Raw genomic sequence first — 19,209 nt, 5'->3', positions numbered from 1 at the left:
TGCCTAGTTCAGTCCCACCGGTTTCTTCCATCCTTTATTTGGCTGTTGAGATGAGAAGTTAAATTATATGTATCAAATTCCCACCATCCAAGCCTTTCACATCCTCTCTGCTGACATTAGCAACCCTTAGGGCTTAGGGCTTAGGGCTCAGTTGTTGAGCAGGTCACAGTGCACTCCAAATCACTCCCAGACGCCTTTTTCTCACAGACTCAGATGAAAAACAGAAGGGGCCCCTCAAGTTCTTGGAGAAACCAGCACAACAGTAAAATAAACTTTCTTCCTTCTTACAGTGGGGGTAGAAAGTGATTTATTGGTTGAAGCAGCAGCATTTACACAGGGACATCATGTAAATCCATGACAACAAAATTACTGACCACAGATTATGATGCATTGCTTTTAATGAATAGTGGTAAAATAATATGGGACAGAGAGGATGTCGCTTGTTCTTCTGTACACAAGTGCAAAACACTCCAACTAGAGAAGTGCAAGTAACAGCTTGCACACATGCAAGCCTCATTTATGTTTGTTCACATATCAAATATAAAATATTATGGGAAAGTTTACTTTAAGCTGAATACAATTTCACATAAAATCAACAGACTGACATTTTGAGAAATACCCTCACTCCCTTTTGTGCAGAGAATTAGTCTAGAAGTTATGTCCAAGTGTCATGTCTATTTGTTAAATATAGCTAAAGGCAAAAGCTGATAAATTTAGATTATGGAAGCTTATCCACTAAATAGATATATCCACACAAAAAACAGTCTACAGTAACAAATTGCTCATTCAGTTGTTGTACTTAAAAAAAAAGTTATTACCTAACTTTACAAATAAGCTAAATTATTACATATTTGATAGAATTTTATTGGGTCAGTTATAAGCTTCATCCAGAGTATTTTTACACCAGCCTCCCCCACATATATTTTACTTGATGAACATAAAAATAGACGGTGAGACATAATGGGTAAACAAGTCGACAACGAACGCTTAAATCTCACCCTTTTGACTAATTTGGAGCAGCAAATTACAACCTCATCCTCCCATTGAAGTTATATTTAAGATTAAATGAAAAACACAAGCTGGGTGAATTCTGATGAAGATCTTTTCACTTTGGTCAAAGATTGACCATCCGTTTTCCTCCACTTCCTGTCTTGACGCTAAATTAAACAAGCAGCTGACTGTATATACATGAGAGCAGTATCTTTTTACTAAACTACGCATAATTATGTTTCACAAAATGTTAAACTGTTCCTCATGAGCGTGCTGCATTTCTCACATTATATTTGCATATGTCATTACAAAGATAATGTAGTTTGAATAATATACTTTATATCATCACTACAATATAGCACTTTATAAAAGTGAAGACTATACAGATATTTATTCAGTGGGTTATAGAAGCATGAATGATACAATAACTGTGTATCTGGATGGTAAAATTAAGTCTTGTGGGGGGAAAAAAATGCTAAGGTTTCTGTACTGCAAGTTTAATAACACTTCCCTGGAGTTTTGCAATGAAAATATTGACTCTAGACTCACCTATATAAACTAAAACCTCCAACCCTTTATAGAATGCCAGGTACTTTGGTATATCCTGACACTTTATATAATTCTTCTGCAAAATATTTTGTTTCAAATGATAATAAATGTGGAAGTCTGTGTATCATGCAGACTTCATTATCAACCTTATATCATTGCACTGAGATGACAATTCTGTCAATGCTTAGAAACATAATTTTGCTTAGAGACATACGTCTGTCCTCTTTTATGATTCAGAAAAAACTGCAGTGTCAAACATTAAGCAAAGGAACTTCAAATAATCTTGTAATTATACCACAGGGTATTTCAATAAAATGAGTAAAATACACAGCAGAGCCAAGCACATGAAAATTAATAGTAGCTCCTGTCGGCAGCTTGGCTTTTCAGTTCTTATCATCAGTGAGTGGTGAACTCCTGGGAACAGCAAATACTCATGTCTTCTCTCTGACAGTAAATAGTCAGCCTTTTCCTTCTGTATATCATCCTTCCCAGTGACGCTGCCCTTTACAGGAATAGCATGCTTGGCTTCTGACAGAGAGCAATTTATAGAGTTCAGCTGCATCCCTTGAAAAAGTCCTCCTCCTCATTCTGCTCCCCCCCTTATCCTCTCAAGCTTTGGTGTCACTGTCCATGGGTGTGGGAACCAAAGTTTATCTTAGGAAGTTAAAGCCAGCTGAAAGGGCTCAGGAAACTCACTCCATTGTCTGGGCCTTTTATTCCAGTTCCTGATACGTAGTGTCCAGACTTGTGTTGCTTCAGCAGTCCAAGCGTAGTTTGATAAAAGTATTATTTAGATGGATATATTTTAACACGAGTATGAGAATTGTTTGCATTTCATACTGATAAAAGCTTTAAAAAACAAACTCCTCAGATGAGCTGTCACTTGCTGTCTTTCCTGATGCTGCGGTCAGTGTGGAGGTTGTTGGGTTCTGGGCTTTTACACTGGATACTGGTGCCATTCATCGGTCCAGTGCTGCTCAGCTGGTTGTCAGCGTAACACCAGCAGCACAAGCATGACTTTAGAAAACATGCAAAGAGAGTAGGGAGAGCATTTTAACATGTCAGGGTTTACCACAAGGTTTTTCCATATGTGGAGCTAGTCTCTTATTTTTTCCCACAAACCCCCTTTAACATGCAAACTTAGGGGATGATTTATCTTCAGCCCCATTCCCATGACAGACATTTGCAGTCTGTGACCTCAGCCAGTAATGTGGCAACATATATCATCAGGCTGCTTTTACATGTTGCTCATAGAATGTCATCACCATCACAGCCTTTGACTCATGGACAAAAGGTTGAGTATAATTGCTGCACAAGCCTGACTAACTCAGACAGTTGTGTAAGTGTGTGTTTGTGTGTGTGTAATGTAATGGGAGGCTACCTACCTTGAAGCAGTTTTTGAACTTCTTACTGACAAAATATAATATAATGGGATTTATGCACGAGTTGATTGTTGCAAGGTTGATGCTGAGGTAATCCAGGACCAACAGGAAACTGAAAATAAAGAAAAGATTAATTTAAAAAACTTATTGTATTTACGTGCATTTTTCCTTCCTAAAATGACTTTAAAAAGACCATGTAATGCTTTTTTGTAGTTCTTCTTTTATCACTGATGTGGTATAAAGCATTTATCTCCACCTGGTAAGAGCTGAGGTAGTGATAGAAGATTATTTCTGTTCATCTATTTTTCTGTCTGTAGGCAAGATTACTCAAAAGCTACCATGCCAAATTTAATTAAACTAAAAGAGATGATAAGGTGATGCTTGGTAAAATATAAATTTCCTGTGAGCTCTTTTTATGTAAAAGGTCTGCAATGGCTTGCGTTGCTGTTTTGATTTCATTTTAGTGAATAAGAAAAGGTAAATGGAAAAACTGAAAAAACAAATAAAAACTTCTATTAAATTACAGAAAAAAAAACTTTTTTGAGGTTGTTTGTCTGTTTTGATATGGATTTGATGGGAATAACTTTGCAAACCTGGAAAAGATTAAAATGACTCATAAGCTGTTTCTAGTTTGAGGTGGAAAACAATGAGCTCATGTAACAGACCACCACCTTCCCAAATATGACGTATCATTTGAGATTATCCCAGAAAGCACTGAACATTTTACTCTCATGGATGCCCACAGCAGTTGTTTTTTTTACTCCTTCAGGATTATTTAGGATAACTTCTTGTTGAACTGAATTACAAACAGTAGCAGCATCACCTATAAAAACCTCCTTCTGGCAGTAGAAAGCAGCCTGCTGTATTTGCCATAAACCAGTAGAAACATATCTGGTCCACATTTCTTTTTAGTGGCTTTTCATAGATCACATTAGATTTGCCTAGTTAGTTTTTCCAACACCTCATTCATAGTTCAATTACTTCTCAGTTTTCCACATCACCATCATTTTTTCTTTTTTTAATGCGTGCCAAAATTAATTGGCATTCAAGCAAAGGATAAGTAGCTCTGCACGGAACCATTTTCTACAAGTCAGCCGTTCTTAGCATGAAGTGGTGGCCTTAAAGGGACAGAAAGTGACGAGGAGGGATGTTTCATCATAGTATGAGAAACATATGGTTTCTTTTAAACTGAAACATTTGAAGCTATTCTAAAAGACACCCAGAGTAAAATGTTGAACTTTTAAATAAAAACATTATTTGGTACTGTGTGTTCTTGGAGAAACTCACTTCAGCAGCTCACAGCGCATTTTATCGTTCTGGTGGTAAACCATCTTCTTAAGAATCCTGCTCAGGTGCAGTGGGAACCAGCAGAGGGCAAAGATTAATACGAGGCAAAAGACAGCTTTGGCCACCTCCCTCCTCTGCAAAGAAAAACATCAGATAATGTTCCACCATTAAAGAAGAAACATAAAGTGTAGGCTTAATGGAAGTTAAAACGTTACAGCAATGGCTGACAATGATAATCAGACATATTTAGGTTTATTAAAGTTTAAGAGCTCGTTGTTATTTTAAAGTGTTGTCCAACCTGTTTGAGGTGCTCACTGAGTGCGATCCGAAGGCTGCCATTCCAGTGGTTGAGCATCTCGCAGGTCATCAGAGTGTAGAAGATGGCGGTGCAAGCCAATGGTACACAAAAGTAGAAGCCAAACAGCCACCAGTCCTTAGCATCTCTATAGAACTAAAGGAATATAAGGATCGTATCAATATTCATTAGATTTTAAATGCAGTTATATTATGATTGACTGAGCAACCTGAATCAGACACTGATGGGCTGTAACCGCAACCCTGTCCATCTGAGCTGTCCACATTGCACACACACATAATGTATAACTCCTTAGAGCTACCCAGTATATTTAGCTTCACATTTAACTCCACCAACCTTTGACTGAAAACAGTGTGTTTACTTTCTTGTAGAATAATCATAGTTGGACTTGATTGGAGCTTTTAGACTCAACCTGGTTTCTATTTCCCCTACCTTATCCATGTAAGGAAAATATTTCTTTTAATGACTGAAACTGAAAGGGCCATAAGGACCAGAAGTGGAAACTATTAAGCTTTATAATTATAAAGAATCATTTTTACTTTGTTAATCCCGATTAGGAATTTTGCCTTTGCATTTGACCCTTCTCTGCTAGATAACAGTGAGCTGCCATGTTTTGGCACCTGTGGGGCATATGGGAGGGATTAAATGCCTTGCTCATGGGCATCAGTTCAAGAGTGGTTCACCTCTGTTGGTATGATAATGTCCTCCTCAGGTAATGCTGTTGGAGCGGTAAGTTAATTTATTTTAGAGTAACTACTTTGCGGAGTCATCCTAATTGGTCTAATCTGTTTTACACAGATGCATAAACAAAGGTGGAAGACCGAAAGATGCATGGATGTGGAGAGTTGTTTGCTCATTCCATTGTTTTCTGGACATCTTTCAGTGAAGTGCAACGCAGTGTAATTTGAGAGCGTGGGAAATGTCTACTTCTGAGGTTTGGTTGGGGAAAATGCTTGTAATTTCCCACTCTAACCCCAGCAATTTGTCCACAGTGTTGACTGAAACAGCTCTAGTAACCGAGATTTGTTAGTAGGGAATGTCATATTCTCTGCCAATTATATGATGACAAAGCATTTCAGGTATTTTGTAGATTCTATCAATTTCCATGTTTCCTGAAGGCAACATGATAGATGGTTTGCCTTCAGCCTCCCTTGTGCTGTTTTCATTCCACCTTCGTGTCTCCTGTAGCCACGCCCACTGCACCAGATCTGGGCTAAAAGTTTAAAACTGAAAAAATCCGAAGCTGTTGAAAAATGTGTTGTTTATCAGAAAGATCTAAATCGAAAAACAAAATTATAAACTGAAAGAACACACAAGAAAGAACACAAACTTAAAAAAATGTATAATACCAAACCTTTATAATAATAATAACAATAATAATAATAATAATAATAATAATTAAAGTTTATTTAGAAAAAGAAATGTATCCCAGATGAAATTAAAATTAATATAGAAATTTTGTTTTATTTTTATCCAATTATTTGTTTTTCAAAGTTCATAGTAAAAACCCTAATTTTAATTTTTAATAAACAAACATTATGGCCTTAATTTGGCTCATCTTTACATCATGTAAATACACAACTGTTGACTTTATTGAGCGTTCAGTATAGCTAAATATGTCAGCTAGAATCTCTGATCCAATTTATTTTCAATTGGATAGATGACATATTTGTTCATATACACATACCTGATGATTGCTAATTCATTAAACTGTAGAGTTAATGCATTTATTGAACTAGAAGCACCCAGAGAGCACAAACCTTCACCAAGCCATTGTAATTTCTTATTTTGTAGTAATCCAGAAAACCCCTAAAACTGAATCAATTATTCCTTTTTCCATTTCTGTCATTTCCTGAAAATTGTGTCCAAATCTGTCCATAACTTTTTGAGTTTTGTTGCTAACAAACAACTCCACTATTTCCATTGCTTCTTCTTTGGCTGGGGTAAAAATGATTGGGCCTCAGGCTGGGCACCACTGCATACTTTTCACAGCGATCGACTCAAACTGCCTTCTATTCGGGTCGCTTTCTCATGACTTCTCCGTCCACATATTTAGTGACATCACACGGACAAACGGAGACCATCTATCCATTGTCTGTACCACTTAGTCCAATTCATGGTCGTGGGGAAGATGAAGCCCATCCCAGCAATCAGCAGGTGAGAGACAGGGTACACCTTGGACAGGTTGCCAGTCCATCACAACGGCAATATAGAGAGACAACCACTCACATTCACTCCTAGGGAGAATTTAGAGTGACCAATTAACCTAACTTGCATATCTTTGGACGGTGGGAGGAAGCCGGAGTGCCCAGAGAGAACCCCCGCATACACAGGGAGAACATGCAAACTTCCCACAGAACGACCAACGTTCACACCCCCCCAAGCAGAGGCTCAAACCAACGACCTTCTTGATGTGACGGGCTGCATCGCATCGTGCAGCCTGTATTTAAATAACTTCCTGCAATATTACAATTATTACTTTAAATTCTTCTGTTTCTGGTCAGAACCCATTCATACACGGGGGAAACATGCAAACTCAGAAACAAACAGAAAGACCATCGTTCGTACCGCCCCCCAGCTGAGTCTCAAAACAGTGACTTTCTTGCTGTGAAGCTGCAATACTAACCACCACACCCTTGTGCAGCCCTAACTGAGAATAAGCACTGGTGCCAGGGCCAGTGCCAGTGCAGTTTTGCCCAGCCAATCACACGAATCCTGGCTGTTCACCAGTGTTTCTTCATGATAAGTAAAAACACATTTCCTGTTTGCGTACCTTTTTGCCGTTACAATTTGAACAATCAAATACACAATAACTGTCCAGAATCGCTCTAATTTCCACTTCATATTTCAACTGAAGGCTTAGCTTTCTGACTTTCGAAGCAGTTACGAGCACACATAAGTGATGTATGCATAAATTATAAAAATAACCGATTATGTGGTATAATGAGGAATTCCACGCTTTTGTATTAAAAACTGTTAAGAGTCCCAAAACACCACCTATTTATGTGCTCCACTGCTAGCAAAATCATTGTGAATACCAGCAAGTCTAAAATCACACAAGTTCTCAAAACACTGTGTCATCATGGCCCAAGTTTTAATAAAAGTATGTTAAATGTGCTCTTTTAGAACACCCCATTTTCAAAACCATAAAAATGTGACCAAATGTTCTTACACAAATTCTTTGAATTTTTTTTGTTTGTTTGTTTTGCAGAGCTCTTCTCAAGTCTAGTATACTACATAAGTAGTAACTAACAATAAAATAATTGTAGTAACGATAAAGATTAGTACTGTTTGACTGCCATTAAATTATAGTGTTAAGAAGCATTTGCTTCTTAGAGTTCAGCATTATTTTGATATTTGGGAGAGATTACTCCAGTTTCGTGCATATGGAATGACACATGTTGCCCAGCTTGAGGCCCCAAGGCCTCAGTAATTGCACTTGGCCTGCAATCAATTATGTGCTCCAAGGATGTGAAAAGGCCACAATCACGAAAAGAAAGACCAGGCTGACTGAGTTTATTTCTGAAAGGGATCCTTTACTCAAAATATGGATTACTGGAGAACTGTTACACCTTCTTTAAGTATTACTGCATCCTGCAGTTTCTTGATGTCCTAAAAATATTCAGTTATTTCCATATTTTCAGGACAGGCAGGAAATGTAGACGATTGCTTTAAAAGCTGTATTGATGCACTAAAAATATACATCCAAATATAATCAAAACATTGCATCAGTACATCAGTGGTCCATTAAAAACACTCAAACTCTAAGCAAATAACAAATACATTTAAAGTGATGCAGACATTAAGCAGAAGGTGCACTTTCACTTCAAGTAATGCTTGAATAGGAAAGTTTCCAATATCATTATTTTAGCAATGTTTTTTTTATGCTACTACATAAGACAATTCTTCTGTACAAACATGTAAGTATAATTTAATGATATTTGTTGTATAAAATCATTTGTATTTTGAATTATAGTATTATTTTAACTTTTTAAATGTATTTAAAAACAAACAAAGAGGGGAAAAAAAATCATGTGACTGACAGATTAACTCAAGATTTTACTTAGAATTTAAGCTCCTGAGGTTTCCATATAAAACTAATAAAAAATAAATACCTTCATGAAATCTGTCTTCGGGTTCAGCATGCAAGTGCGCATGGTTTTGTTGTTGTAGTTGAAGGTGACCATGTCAAAGCCAACAGCCTCAGGTACTGCCAGGAAGAGCGACAACACCCAAATAGTCACAATCTCGATGACTGTGAAGGGAGGAATGCCCACTCCCTGCACTCTGCTCCAGGAAGCCACAGCCCTGTACCTGTGTGAAAGGAGGATACAGAGTCAAGATTCAGCGGGCTGCTTTGTGCATGCAAAACAAAATCAGTAAACATGATAAACTAATAAGAATAAAAAATAAAATAATAAAATGTGTTTCTAACTTTAAAAATATTAGTGCTTCTGGGATAACAGATGAAGTTACTATCACCTAATGCATATGCCACTTTTTAAAATTAATCACATCACATATTCACATATTATTTTGTAAAAATAAACACTCTGCAAACATTCAGTTGCTTTTGCAATAGCAGTCAATCTTTAAAATTCAGTAAAGTTGTTTCTTTTATGTCTTCTGGATTGGCAATGTTTACAATGTCTTTATGCTTGGCGGCACACCAAATACAACAAACTGCTCAGTCAGCAGACTATCAAAATGTTAAGAATTAATGAGGATAGATGATCAATTGTTTATCTTTAATATCTAATATTTATATTTTTGTGAAGCCTCCAAACAGACTGCCCCTTGTTGGCAGAGAGGTCTGTGTGTTGGCTTGTCTTTCCCATGCACTGAATACTTGTTTGCTTGTTTGTTTCATTAATAGAAACCACTTGTCGAAATGTTTTAGTAAAACCATGCATCAAGATTTTATGCAAAAACAATATATTTTTCATGACACATTTGAATTTCTCTGTTGAACAACATGGCGGCATTTATATTTTACTAAGTAGTAATGTATCCACCTTTTTCTCTTCCTACAACACTGAAAAGATACAAAAGGGACCCAGTTAGTTTCATAATTCCCACAGATGATGATCTGCATTACATTTCCTGGAAACAAATAGAGAGCATGTGCACTTAAATACAACAGTACAGCACTGTAGTCTGCCCTTTCTCATAATAGAGGTCATTAAAATAGTCTGTCTGTTTGGACCTTGGAGCCTATTTAGAGTAGGTAAAGTATTTTATCCTTGAAGCTGAGTACTGCAGTAAGAGAGATGACACTGAACTTCTGCACTCCAGGACCATCATTTATTTATTCCAGAGTTGGAAAGTAGGAAGTAGGAAAATAACAAGTTTTTCTCCAATGACAATGGACCGTTAATAATGACCTAAAGGTAATTTGTTCAGTTTTTCTGTCATTTTTGTATAATCTAATAAAAATGTTTACATAATTTGTCTAAGCCAATTTCTGAATCTCTGAATGACTTCACTTATATTAGAGAATAATTTGTGACAAATTTATCTACAGCTACATTTATCTTGACTGAAATAGGAATTAATTGGGAAATCAAATTGGTTTGATTTTCTTTCTGCTAATTTGGCTGCCACCATACATTCTGCACATCAGTAATTGCTTGTTCATGAACAGGAAGCATTGATCACTGCACCTGGACAAAAATGATGCTCCTATGACTATGACCATGACTATGACCATGACCACAACCATGGCCATGGCTAATACAGTTTTCATTAGAAAGTTGTTGCTTATGTACAGAATGATGAAATCTAAAGATATTTAATGACATTTATAATGTCCATAATAAAACTGAGTGAAGGTTTCATTAAACACCATAGAAAAAGGATTTTTCTATGGCAAGATTTTTGGGAATACAGAATATTTCTTAAACTTACTTTGTTGTTGTAATCAAAAATATTGACTGAACCACACATACCACCATTAACCTTCTGCCAGTTTCTGCAAAACTGCCAGTTAATCACTAAATTGACATGGGTGGAAATGTTCTGACCTGTCCACACTGAGGGCACATAGATTGAGGACTGTGATGCCCACAGAGGCCTTCTGCAGGAAGGGCACCAGCTTGCAAAGACACAGGCCAAAATCACTGTCATCAAATGGAAAGTGTGATGCCAGGAGCTGAAAGAAACACATGTAGTTGACACTTAATCAGTGTTACTCAAAGGAATTTGCAACCATTTCTGTTTTTTAACATTGATCACATGCACATTGGTAACATGCTGTTTGTCTTAATTAATTTACAACCCTGTATGTATATGTGTGTGTGTGTGTGTGTGTGTCTATATATATATATATATAAATATATTTTTTTTTTCTTGATGGCACCATATACCATTAATGGTGCTTTCAAGTGCTAAAAGATAGATTTCTCTAGGCTCTGAACTTTTAAAGATATTGTGGGATAACCATGATGAAATCCCTAAACTGATTGCAATGCCACATTGCTACACATTATTTTTAAACTGTTGAACAACTGACCCATGCAATATTTGACAGATGTGTGAACCTCTTACATTTTTTAACATAAAAGACTGAGCCTGTCTAACAATGAGAACATTACTGACTTGTTAAGAATTAACCAAACAATCTCTGACATGTCCCTGTCATTGATTTTTAATCCGTTTTAACATTTCACAGATATTGTATTTTTTTCTGATCATATACACTATACTAAAGAAAAATAATAATAAAAATAAAAGCAAGGACTTTACTTTTCCCCTACAACACAAATCAAAGGATGGTGTTTTCAGAAACAATGTCCTTGCCTCAAGGAAGTGAACGGGGGCTTTCAGCACTGTGACTGTGGCTGTTTCATTGTTTGTGCATGAACTGCATCCCCCCCCAAAAGATTTTTGTTTCCTCTTGCACATGTGCTGCTCAGACTACAAAGACATTGTGCCCTCAGAGTCCCAAGTTAATTTTAACCAGGTGGCTTTCTCATTTTTCTCTCACAAAATGACATCCTTTAATGTGGCTTAGAAGATCAGGTTGACTGATCGCTTCATTTTGCCATCTTTCTTTATTATTACACAGAGCAAGACAGTGTTTACTGGCATAAATCAAACCAAGGCACAAATGCTGCAGCAATTTATTATATAAGTCACGCAAACGCTTCATATTTTAAAGTCCAGGATAAACAAAAACGTTATGAGTCACGCAAAACTGAAACCAGCTGTCTCCCTCATGCTAATTAGGGGTCTTTTCAATACCCTCACCAAGACTGAACAGCTACTAAATCCACTTTTTTGCTATTTTTGACAACTTGCTATACAATAAATAGTTCTCATTAAAACCAATAAAACAAGCCATTACCCACAACCAAATGAAAAACATTCACACTGATACACAACACCATTAATCTTAATTACACCTTTTTACTTTTTGAACTCTTGTAACTTGGATAAAAATATATTTTTGTGAATTTCAGTAAAAACTGAGTTAAGAACCCATCAAGTGATTTCTTACTTAAGAAGCAATAGGAATGAATAAAATAGAAAACAACAAAAAGAAAATATAGGTTGTAGATAAGGTAATTATTTTCTCCAGTCAATATAAGGCCAGAGGCATGTATGACTGCAGCCTGACTCCTGTGTTTATTTAAACCAACCATATCCCTGCTCCTCTCATTGCTAATCTGACCACAAGAGGAAGATAACACTGCCTGACTGATTATACTTTCCCGTCTATTTGCAGACTCCCTGGACCCTTTCCCACTTCCTCCCTTTTCCCGTCTGTGATATTCCACTTAATCTGTGTGTGTCCCCTCCATTGTTGCAGCATTTCATCATATCAGAAGCAAGACATACCACTCAGCAGCTTGAAAACTGAGGCTTAATTAAATAGGCAGCAGTGGAGTGAAACTGTACCTTGTATACATTGATAGGTATATCAATGAAAATGTAGATAAGGTCGCCCAGAGCCAAGCTTGCAATGAGGGCATTGGGCCCATTCCTCATGCACTTGTGCTGGTATATAATCCTCAGGAGGGTGGCGTTACCAACGAGGCCAACCACAAAGACTGTGATAGAAATTACAGTGTTGATGTACTTAAAATAGCTGTTAATGGAGGGATTTATAAGGCACTTTGGAGGTGGCACTAGTGTCTTAACAACAGTTTCATTTTCCGAGCTGGATCCCAAAGCTTGTGCATCAGCTCCTGGGGCCCACGGGGGGAGGCTGGGTCCTGTGCTTGGGCTGACGGTGCTGTAGAAACCTGGAGACTGGAGGGTGGAGTGTACCGGAAAGCCAGGGAAAGAGTCCTCCGCTTCAGCTCCGTTTATCTGGCACATTCCTCTGGCTGCCATACAGACTATTAGCATAAACATATGCCCAGCTGCGTTGGCCATTATCAAACCAGTTGAGCGCTTTGATTTCATTGATTGAAAGATTGTCCCAATATGTCACTGGTGTTGAAGGGGGGGAAGGGGAGAGAAAAAGGATAAAAAGGTTATTTTCAGAATACACACAACACCTGCTCTGCAGACAAACTGAAGAAACAGTGAAGTCTAGGTATGGACCAATACACACAAAGAAGTTTTAAAAGATTGCTGTCCTGTTCAGAAACTACATGGGAAGTTTAAAAATGTCTTTAAGACTTCAAAAATATTTTGCCAAAGAGGCACAGATGGAAAATGCCATAACTAATTATAATCAGTGAGGATGAAGCATCAGCAAAGCCTATTTGCCACCTCTTTTGCTCTCAGTCATTCCTGGAAGAATGAGCAGTAATTGATGTCTTTAAGTCAACAATACTTATATATATAGTTATATATAATTATATGTAGAAGTCCTTTGCATAGATTTGCATGAGATTATCTCCTCAACTCTGCATTCTCCTTCTGTTTCTAATTTCGAAAGGTTTAAACATGTGGTTATGAGTTCTTTCTTTAGCAATGCAAAAGAGCTTCGGGGCTGATTTCCAGTAAGCTGGCCAATGTTAGACTAAAGTTTAAAATTCAAAACAGATGAAATTTAAAAAAACTAAACACACAGTTATAGCCTTTATCCTTTCCTCTTCACAGGAAAAACAACAAAGTTTTTGGACATAATCAGAGCAATTTATCCCCCGAAACAGCTGGTAAGGTGTAGATAAAGTTTCAAACTATCAGATCCATAGTGAAGCCCTTTTCATCATGTTGCACAGGCAACTCTTATAGCCCAAAGTTCTTCCTGTTCAAAGTCCCTGCTGTCACCAAGTACACAAAGAACTATTTAGCAGCCAGCCCTTCAAGTAGCATCACAGTTTAGCATCAGCATGACACTGTTGGGATCTGTGACAGCACGCAAACTGATCTATCCATAAATAATAAATACGTTTGGTTTTCACCTACCGCTTCTAAAATGTCTGCCTGGCCCCCTTGGAAACCGTCAGGCAAACTTTCAGCTGAAGCCCCCAGACATCTGTATCACATCACATGAGTAATTAACGCACTATCAAAGCTGCACCGTATCCCTCTTGGTTTGAGCAATGCACCCGTCTGCTCTGAGGTGCCTTCACATTATGGCTCAGTTTCCTGTGGAGAGTTTGCAGTATGTCTGAGTGTGTGTGCTCAACTGTGTATGTCTGTGAGTTTGTGTATGAGTATCTTTTGTGTGTGTGTGTGTGTGTGTGTGTGTGTGTGTAAGTCGGAGTACCACAGAGCACTTTGACTGGGTGGGATAGAAAATCTCCACCTCCCTTTGGTAACAGACTGGGCCCCCTTTGGAAACATCACCCCCTCTCTCCTCCTTCTCAGAGGCACCGCCTGCTGACAGTCATTTCCAACAGCAGCACACACACACACACACACACACACACACACACACACACACACACACACACACACACACACACACACACACACACACACACACTTGCACACAGGGACAGGGGCGTCTGGGAGCCCAACGCCCCTCCAATCTGCCCCTTTCCTTATATCCCTCCTACCTTCTCATTCAATCACCCCTCATATAAAGTATATCTTGTATACATTTCATATGACTGCTTCCTCACACAAAAGGCAGCAAAGACGGGAAGGATGAAGGCATGAGGAAGTCTATGTCCATGTGTGATGTTTGTTTCATTTAAGAGGGAAAAGCTGTGACAGGAAATCGGAGCTAACCGTGAGCCAGCCTTTACTTTTACAGATTTTGTGAGTGGTTAAATTGCATTACACTTTCTTACCGCTGCTACATCACATGCTGTATTGTCTTAAAAATGAATAAAGAATAAAACCAATACTGTTGAGTGTAAGATAAGTTACAAAAAACATTCCTGATCAGTATTACCCTCCATATTAAACACATAAATTGCATCATATTCATTCAAATTTATGTCTTCTACCTAGATGTAAACAAACAAATAAACAAAAAGAAAAAAAACCAGGCAAACAAAACGAAAGTATTTCTATTGCAGAAGTGTTTTCTGGCAATTAGACGTGCATGGGTTATGAAAATAGACAGTTCAGTGTCAATAGCATAGAGTGCTTGTACATCAGTGTGCATTATGGATTTCAAAACGGCCTGTCTATTGTGATGTGAGCTGAGAGCAGGAAGAAAGCTATTAAAGTCACCACAATTTGTCTACTGCTCTGCGTAAAGGCTGATGCAGCAACTGCTTGAAGAAGGAACCAGTCAATTTAACATAAAATAAATAAATTAATGAAAAAAAAAAAACAAAAAAAACTGCTGCATTACCTGGCAGAATATAGCATTCATTTTTTTATTTTTATATACCCAAATAAATTTCAGCCCATAATTCAGCTTTTTGAAAATGTGAAATTAGTGTGGATATTTTCAAATCTAAAAAAATCATTTTGTCAAGAACAGATGGCCAAACTGTGCCTAAATGTCTATTTTGTAGACATTGCCTAAACTGTCTGTACTACAAACTGTCTCATTTTGTTTTGCTTCACTTTATCATAGTTGGCCTTTGCAGAGATAAGATTTACTGTTACAGTTATTGTACTATGACTTGATAGAGGTTTAGAGCTTCAGCTGCATTATTCTAAATCAGGGGTAGCCAACGTCGGTCCTCGAGGGCACCAATCCGGCAGGTTTTCCAGATTTCCCTGCTCCAACACACCTGACTTAAACTAACGAGCCATTGTGAAGATCCTTATAGGCTGTTGGATCCATTTAATTTGAGGCAGGTGTGCTGGAGCAGGGAAATCTGGAAAACCTGCCGGATTGGTGCCCTCGAGGACCGACGTTGGCTACCCCTGTTCTAAATGGATATTCATCCTTAAACATATTGAAACTATGTGCCATCTTCATTTATTCTTCTTCATGTATTCTAAACTGATATTTACACACCTCAATAAATCTTTTCTTTACTCCAAAAATATTCAAATAGACCTTGCAGTTTACAGAGATTTATACATTGCATTGTAGGTATTTAATTGACCCTACACCTCCAGTTTGCAAAGATAATGTACCTCTTTTTGGTAAGGATCAATCAGTAACGGTCATCTAGCCCTATTATCCAGAACCAAAAAGAGGGGACACCTTATTGCTGCCAAATGAAGGGATACCATCGGGCTATGTTATTGGATGAAGGGAAGGACTAAGGCAGGGGTAGCCAACGTCGGTCCTCGCGGGCACCAATCCAGCAGGTTTTCCAGATTTCCCTGCTCCAACACACCTGACTTAAACTAACGAGCCATTGTGAAGATCCTTATAGGCTGTTGGATCCATTTAATTTGAGGCAGGTGTGCTGGAGCAGGGAAATCTGGAAAACCTGCCGGATTGGTGCCCTCGAGGACCGACGTTGGCTACCCCTGGACTAAGGATTTAGGCATTATGGAAACACTTTGTCATTATTTTGTGCAACCTGGAAAAAACATAATTCACAGACGTTTGACTATCAACCTACGTTATTTCTTCATTAACTAGAATGCTGTTGAACACGGAGGTCATGAATCTAATATCATCTATACTGAATTGTAGTGATGCATATACCTGTCAAGGATATGATTTCTGTATGAGCTGGCATAAAAATAAGTTATTTATTAGTGAGCACACACTATATGATTAAAGACAGAGAAATATGGATGAAAAAATATAAAATCACACCCAGCGTAAACAAACACACAACTTTACACTGATTGACTGTAACCCTGACACCTTTATAGTCAAAGGGTGTTGAGTGAATAACTTCTGATATTTATTCTCTGTGTGTTTTTAATACTTAATTTTCTAACAACTAAGACATTTCCTACCTCTAGAGATGACTATGTTAATGTCGTCTTTATGCTTACACTTTGCATCATGGGAAGACAGAAATATCTTTGCAAATAATAATCACTGCATGATTGCTTGATCCATTAATACTGACTTTACAAATACTAGTTAAAAACTAGTTAGGGTTTGTCTCTCATGTCTCACTTTCTGGGCCATGAAAACGCAAGTCAATATTTCAGTTAATGCGAAGGATTTCAAAACTTTTGTTTTGTATATAAAAAGGCATGAAAAGATGAGTTAGCTTTCACTTTGATCGCTGTTACTCAAAAGAGTGTATTGTACTTAACTGTGGTGTTTCAGGATGAGATCAAAATTTGAGTAAATTTGTCATGAAACAACCGACTACAGTTTAGAAAATGCTTTGAATGTGGTGTATGCAAGGCATTATGTTGTTTATTAATTATAGTGCATTTACAATTCTTTAATGTTGTGAATGAATATTTTGTGTTTCTTCAAAATGGAATTTTCCTACTTTGGATCATTTGCAGGTAATTCGTTTTTAAGTCACAAGTGACTTAATTGGGTAATTCCAATATTTACAGCCATTTGAAATTAAAAGGATCATGTTTTCTTTAATTGTTGTCATAAATATCTCATAGCTTCTGAATTAGTTATGGTCAGCAGTTGTGAATATTTAATTTATTGGAACCTCATTTGCTGATGGCAACTGATTTCTTACCCTCAGTTTCTCCATTCTTTTCTCTCTCTTGTTTTTTTCTTCCAAAAGTCCCTTGAATTTTGGCAGCTTCTGTGACATTTTAACTTTTGAGGGGGGAGTAAAGTCTTTGTTAGTTAATCTATTAATATATAAATGATGAAACCTTTACCTGCTCCCAGTTGCTTTGGCTTTCATGTTGTTGTTGTGTTGTTGTTTGGATGGTAATCAGGTATTAATGTCATTCTGTCTGAACTCAAAGATGGCAGGCTGCCTGGTAATTCATATGCTTGTTCTCTGATGGCATCTGTCGAAGTGTGCTCTCTGCATATTGGTACATACCCTATGGGAAATTTCAATCCAGCCCCAGACTGAGTGGGATGTAAGCAATTTCTTAACTGGGACACTTGCGTGAAAACAGAAAGAACAGAGAGTGAAAGATTCAGGAAGAGAGAGAAAGAGATGGATAGGGAGGGAGAGAGTAAGTTTGAGGCCAATCCTACTGTGACAAGAAACAGTGACTGAGTGAAGACAGTTCACTATACTGCCTGACTTCTTTAATTTGGGACATATGGTTCACATAAACAAAAACTTACAGCACAAGAGAAGAAGAAAATATAAGATTTAATGGAAGTGCTTGATTTAATGAAAAAAAATAATCAATAAGACTGTTTAATTAGAAGGCAGTAGTTTTACATAATGAAAAAACTTTGTTTAATGTCCCAAAGGTAAAGAAATTAATTCACTAGTGAATGATAAGTAAACATATGCAACGTAATTTTGCAAAAACAGCTACTTAAATTTTACCAGAGCTGCTGGCTGATTATGACTACATGTTTTCATTGAGACAGATAAGCATTAAAACTTAAACCATTAAAGCAATTTGTTTGTTTGTTATAAATCTTCCTTTTCATTTTCCATTGAACATCTGAGCTTGACTTCTGGGTTACAACAAAAGTTTCTACAAATGTGCATGTTATTGCTATAGCTAACTTGAAGAAAAAAAAAGAGAGAGAAAAAGAAGTGAACTAAAACATTGCAAATTGGAAGTGCTGCTTATCTTGATTCTTCAGCATGAACAAGGGTGGAGTTTGAGATTTATGGCGCCAACATGTTTGGCACTTTAAAATATCAAACTTTTCCTGGTTCATATCTCAGAGCTGCATTCCAACCAGACATCACCTTTCAGTTTTCAATCGCAACCAGTTCCAGGAAATTACTGAAGTTGAAGCTTGGTATGTATGTGGGGGTCTGGTTGCTAGTATGAACCATATCTTCTTGAATATAAGTAAGAAATTAAAAGATATCAGTAACATAGTGTTTATCTAGTTTTCCCGAATTATTCCTCAGTTCTATGGATGGAAGGACGGATTCATTATGTTTGTACTAACTGATTATGAAGCACCATTTACATTGGATCAATTTAAAAAATAAAGTTTTTTTTAGAGCAGTGACGGTAACTTTGTAAGAAAAAAGTATCAAGATAAAAAGAGCAGAAGTCAAGAGCTGCTTTAATTTAAGTAATACTAATTATGCTAATTATATAAGAAAAATTAAAAGTGAAAATAATGCAAGGAGAGGGTAATTTGATTAGCAAAAAGCACATTTATAGTTTGTTTTTCTATAATTTTTTGGGGGCTAACAGATTATTTGTGATGTGATTGTCTGGGATTTGTTAGCATTATATAATACTATGATTTAATGGAAGTGGTGAAGAATTCAAGTAAACTGAGACAAAAGCAGTTCTGAATATTCCACCTTGCTCATTATGACTTTG

General features: G+C 37.1%; 1 protein-coding gene across 1 annotated transcript; it reads right to left on the bottom strand.

The window, feature by feature from the left end:
- Positions 1-236: 236 nt before the first annotated feature.
- Positions 237-14,143, bottom strand: ednraa (endothelin receptor type Aa). Its single transcript, XM_041983604.1, has 8 exons — positions 13,888-14,143; positions 12,424-12,960; positions 10,548-10,675; positions 8,640-8,838; positions 4,507-4,659; positions 4,209-4,342; positions 2,925-3,033; positions 237-2,556 (listed from the first exon to the last, which is right to left on the bottom strand). The coding sequence occupies exons 2-8, from the start codon at positions 12,931-12,933 to the stop codon at positions 2,419-2,421; spliced, it is 1,371 nt and encodes a 456-aa protein (XP_041839538.1). The 5' UTR covers positions 12,934-12,960; positions 13,888-14,143; the 3' UTR covers positions 237-2,418.
- Positions 14,144-19,209: the final 5,066 nt, after the last annotated feature.

Source organism: Melanotaenia boesemani, chromosome 4 (assembly GCF_017639745.1).
Source record: "Melanotaenia boesemani isolate fMelBoe1 chromosome 4, fMelBoe1.pri, whole genome shotgun sequence".
NCBI classification, from domain to species: Eukaryota; Metazoa; Chordata; class Actinopteri; order Atheriniformes; family Melanotaeniidae; genus Melanotaenia; species Melanotaenia boesemani.
The sequence above is the reverse complement of the archived record's forward strand: the minus strand, read 5'-3'. Positions and strand labels throughout refer to the sequence as shown.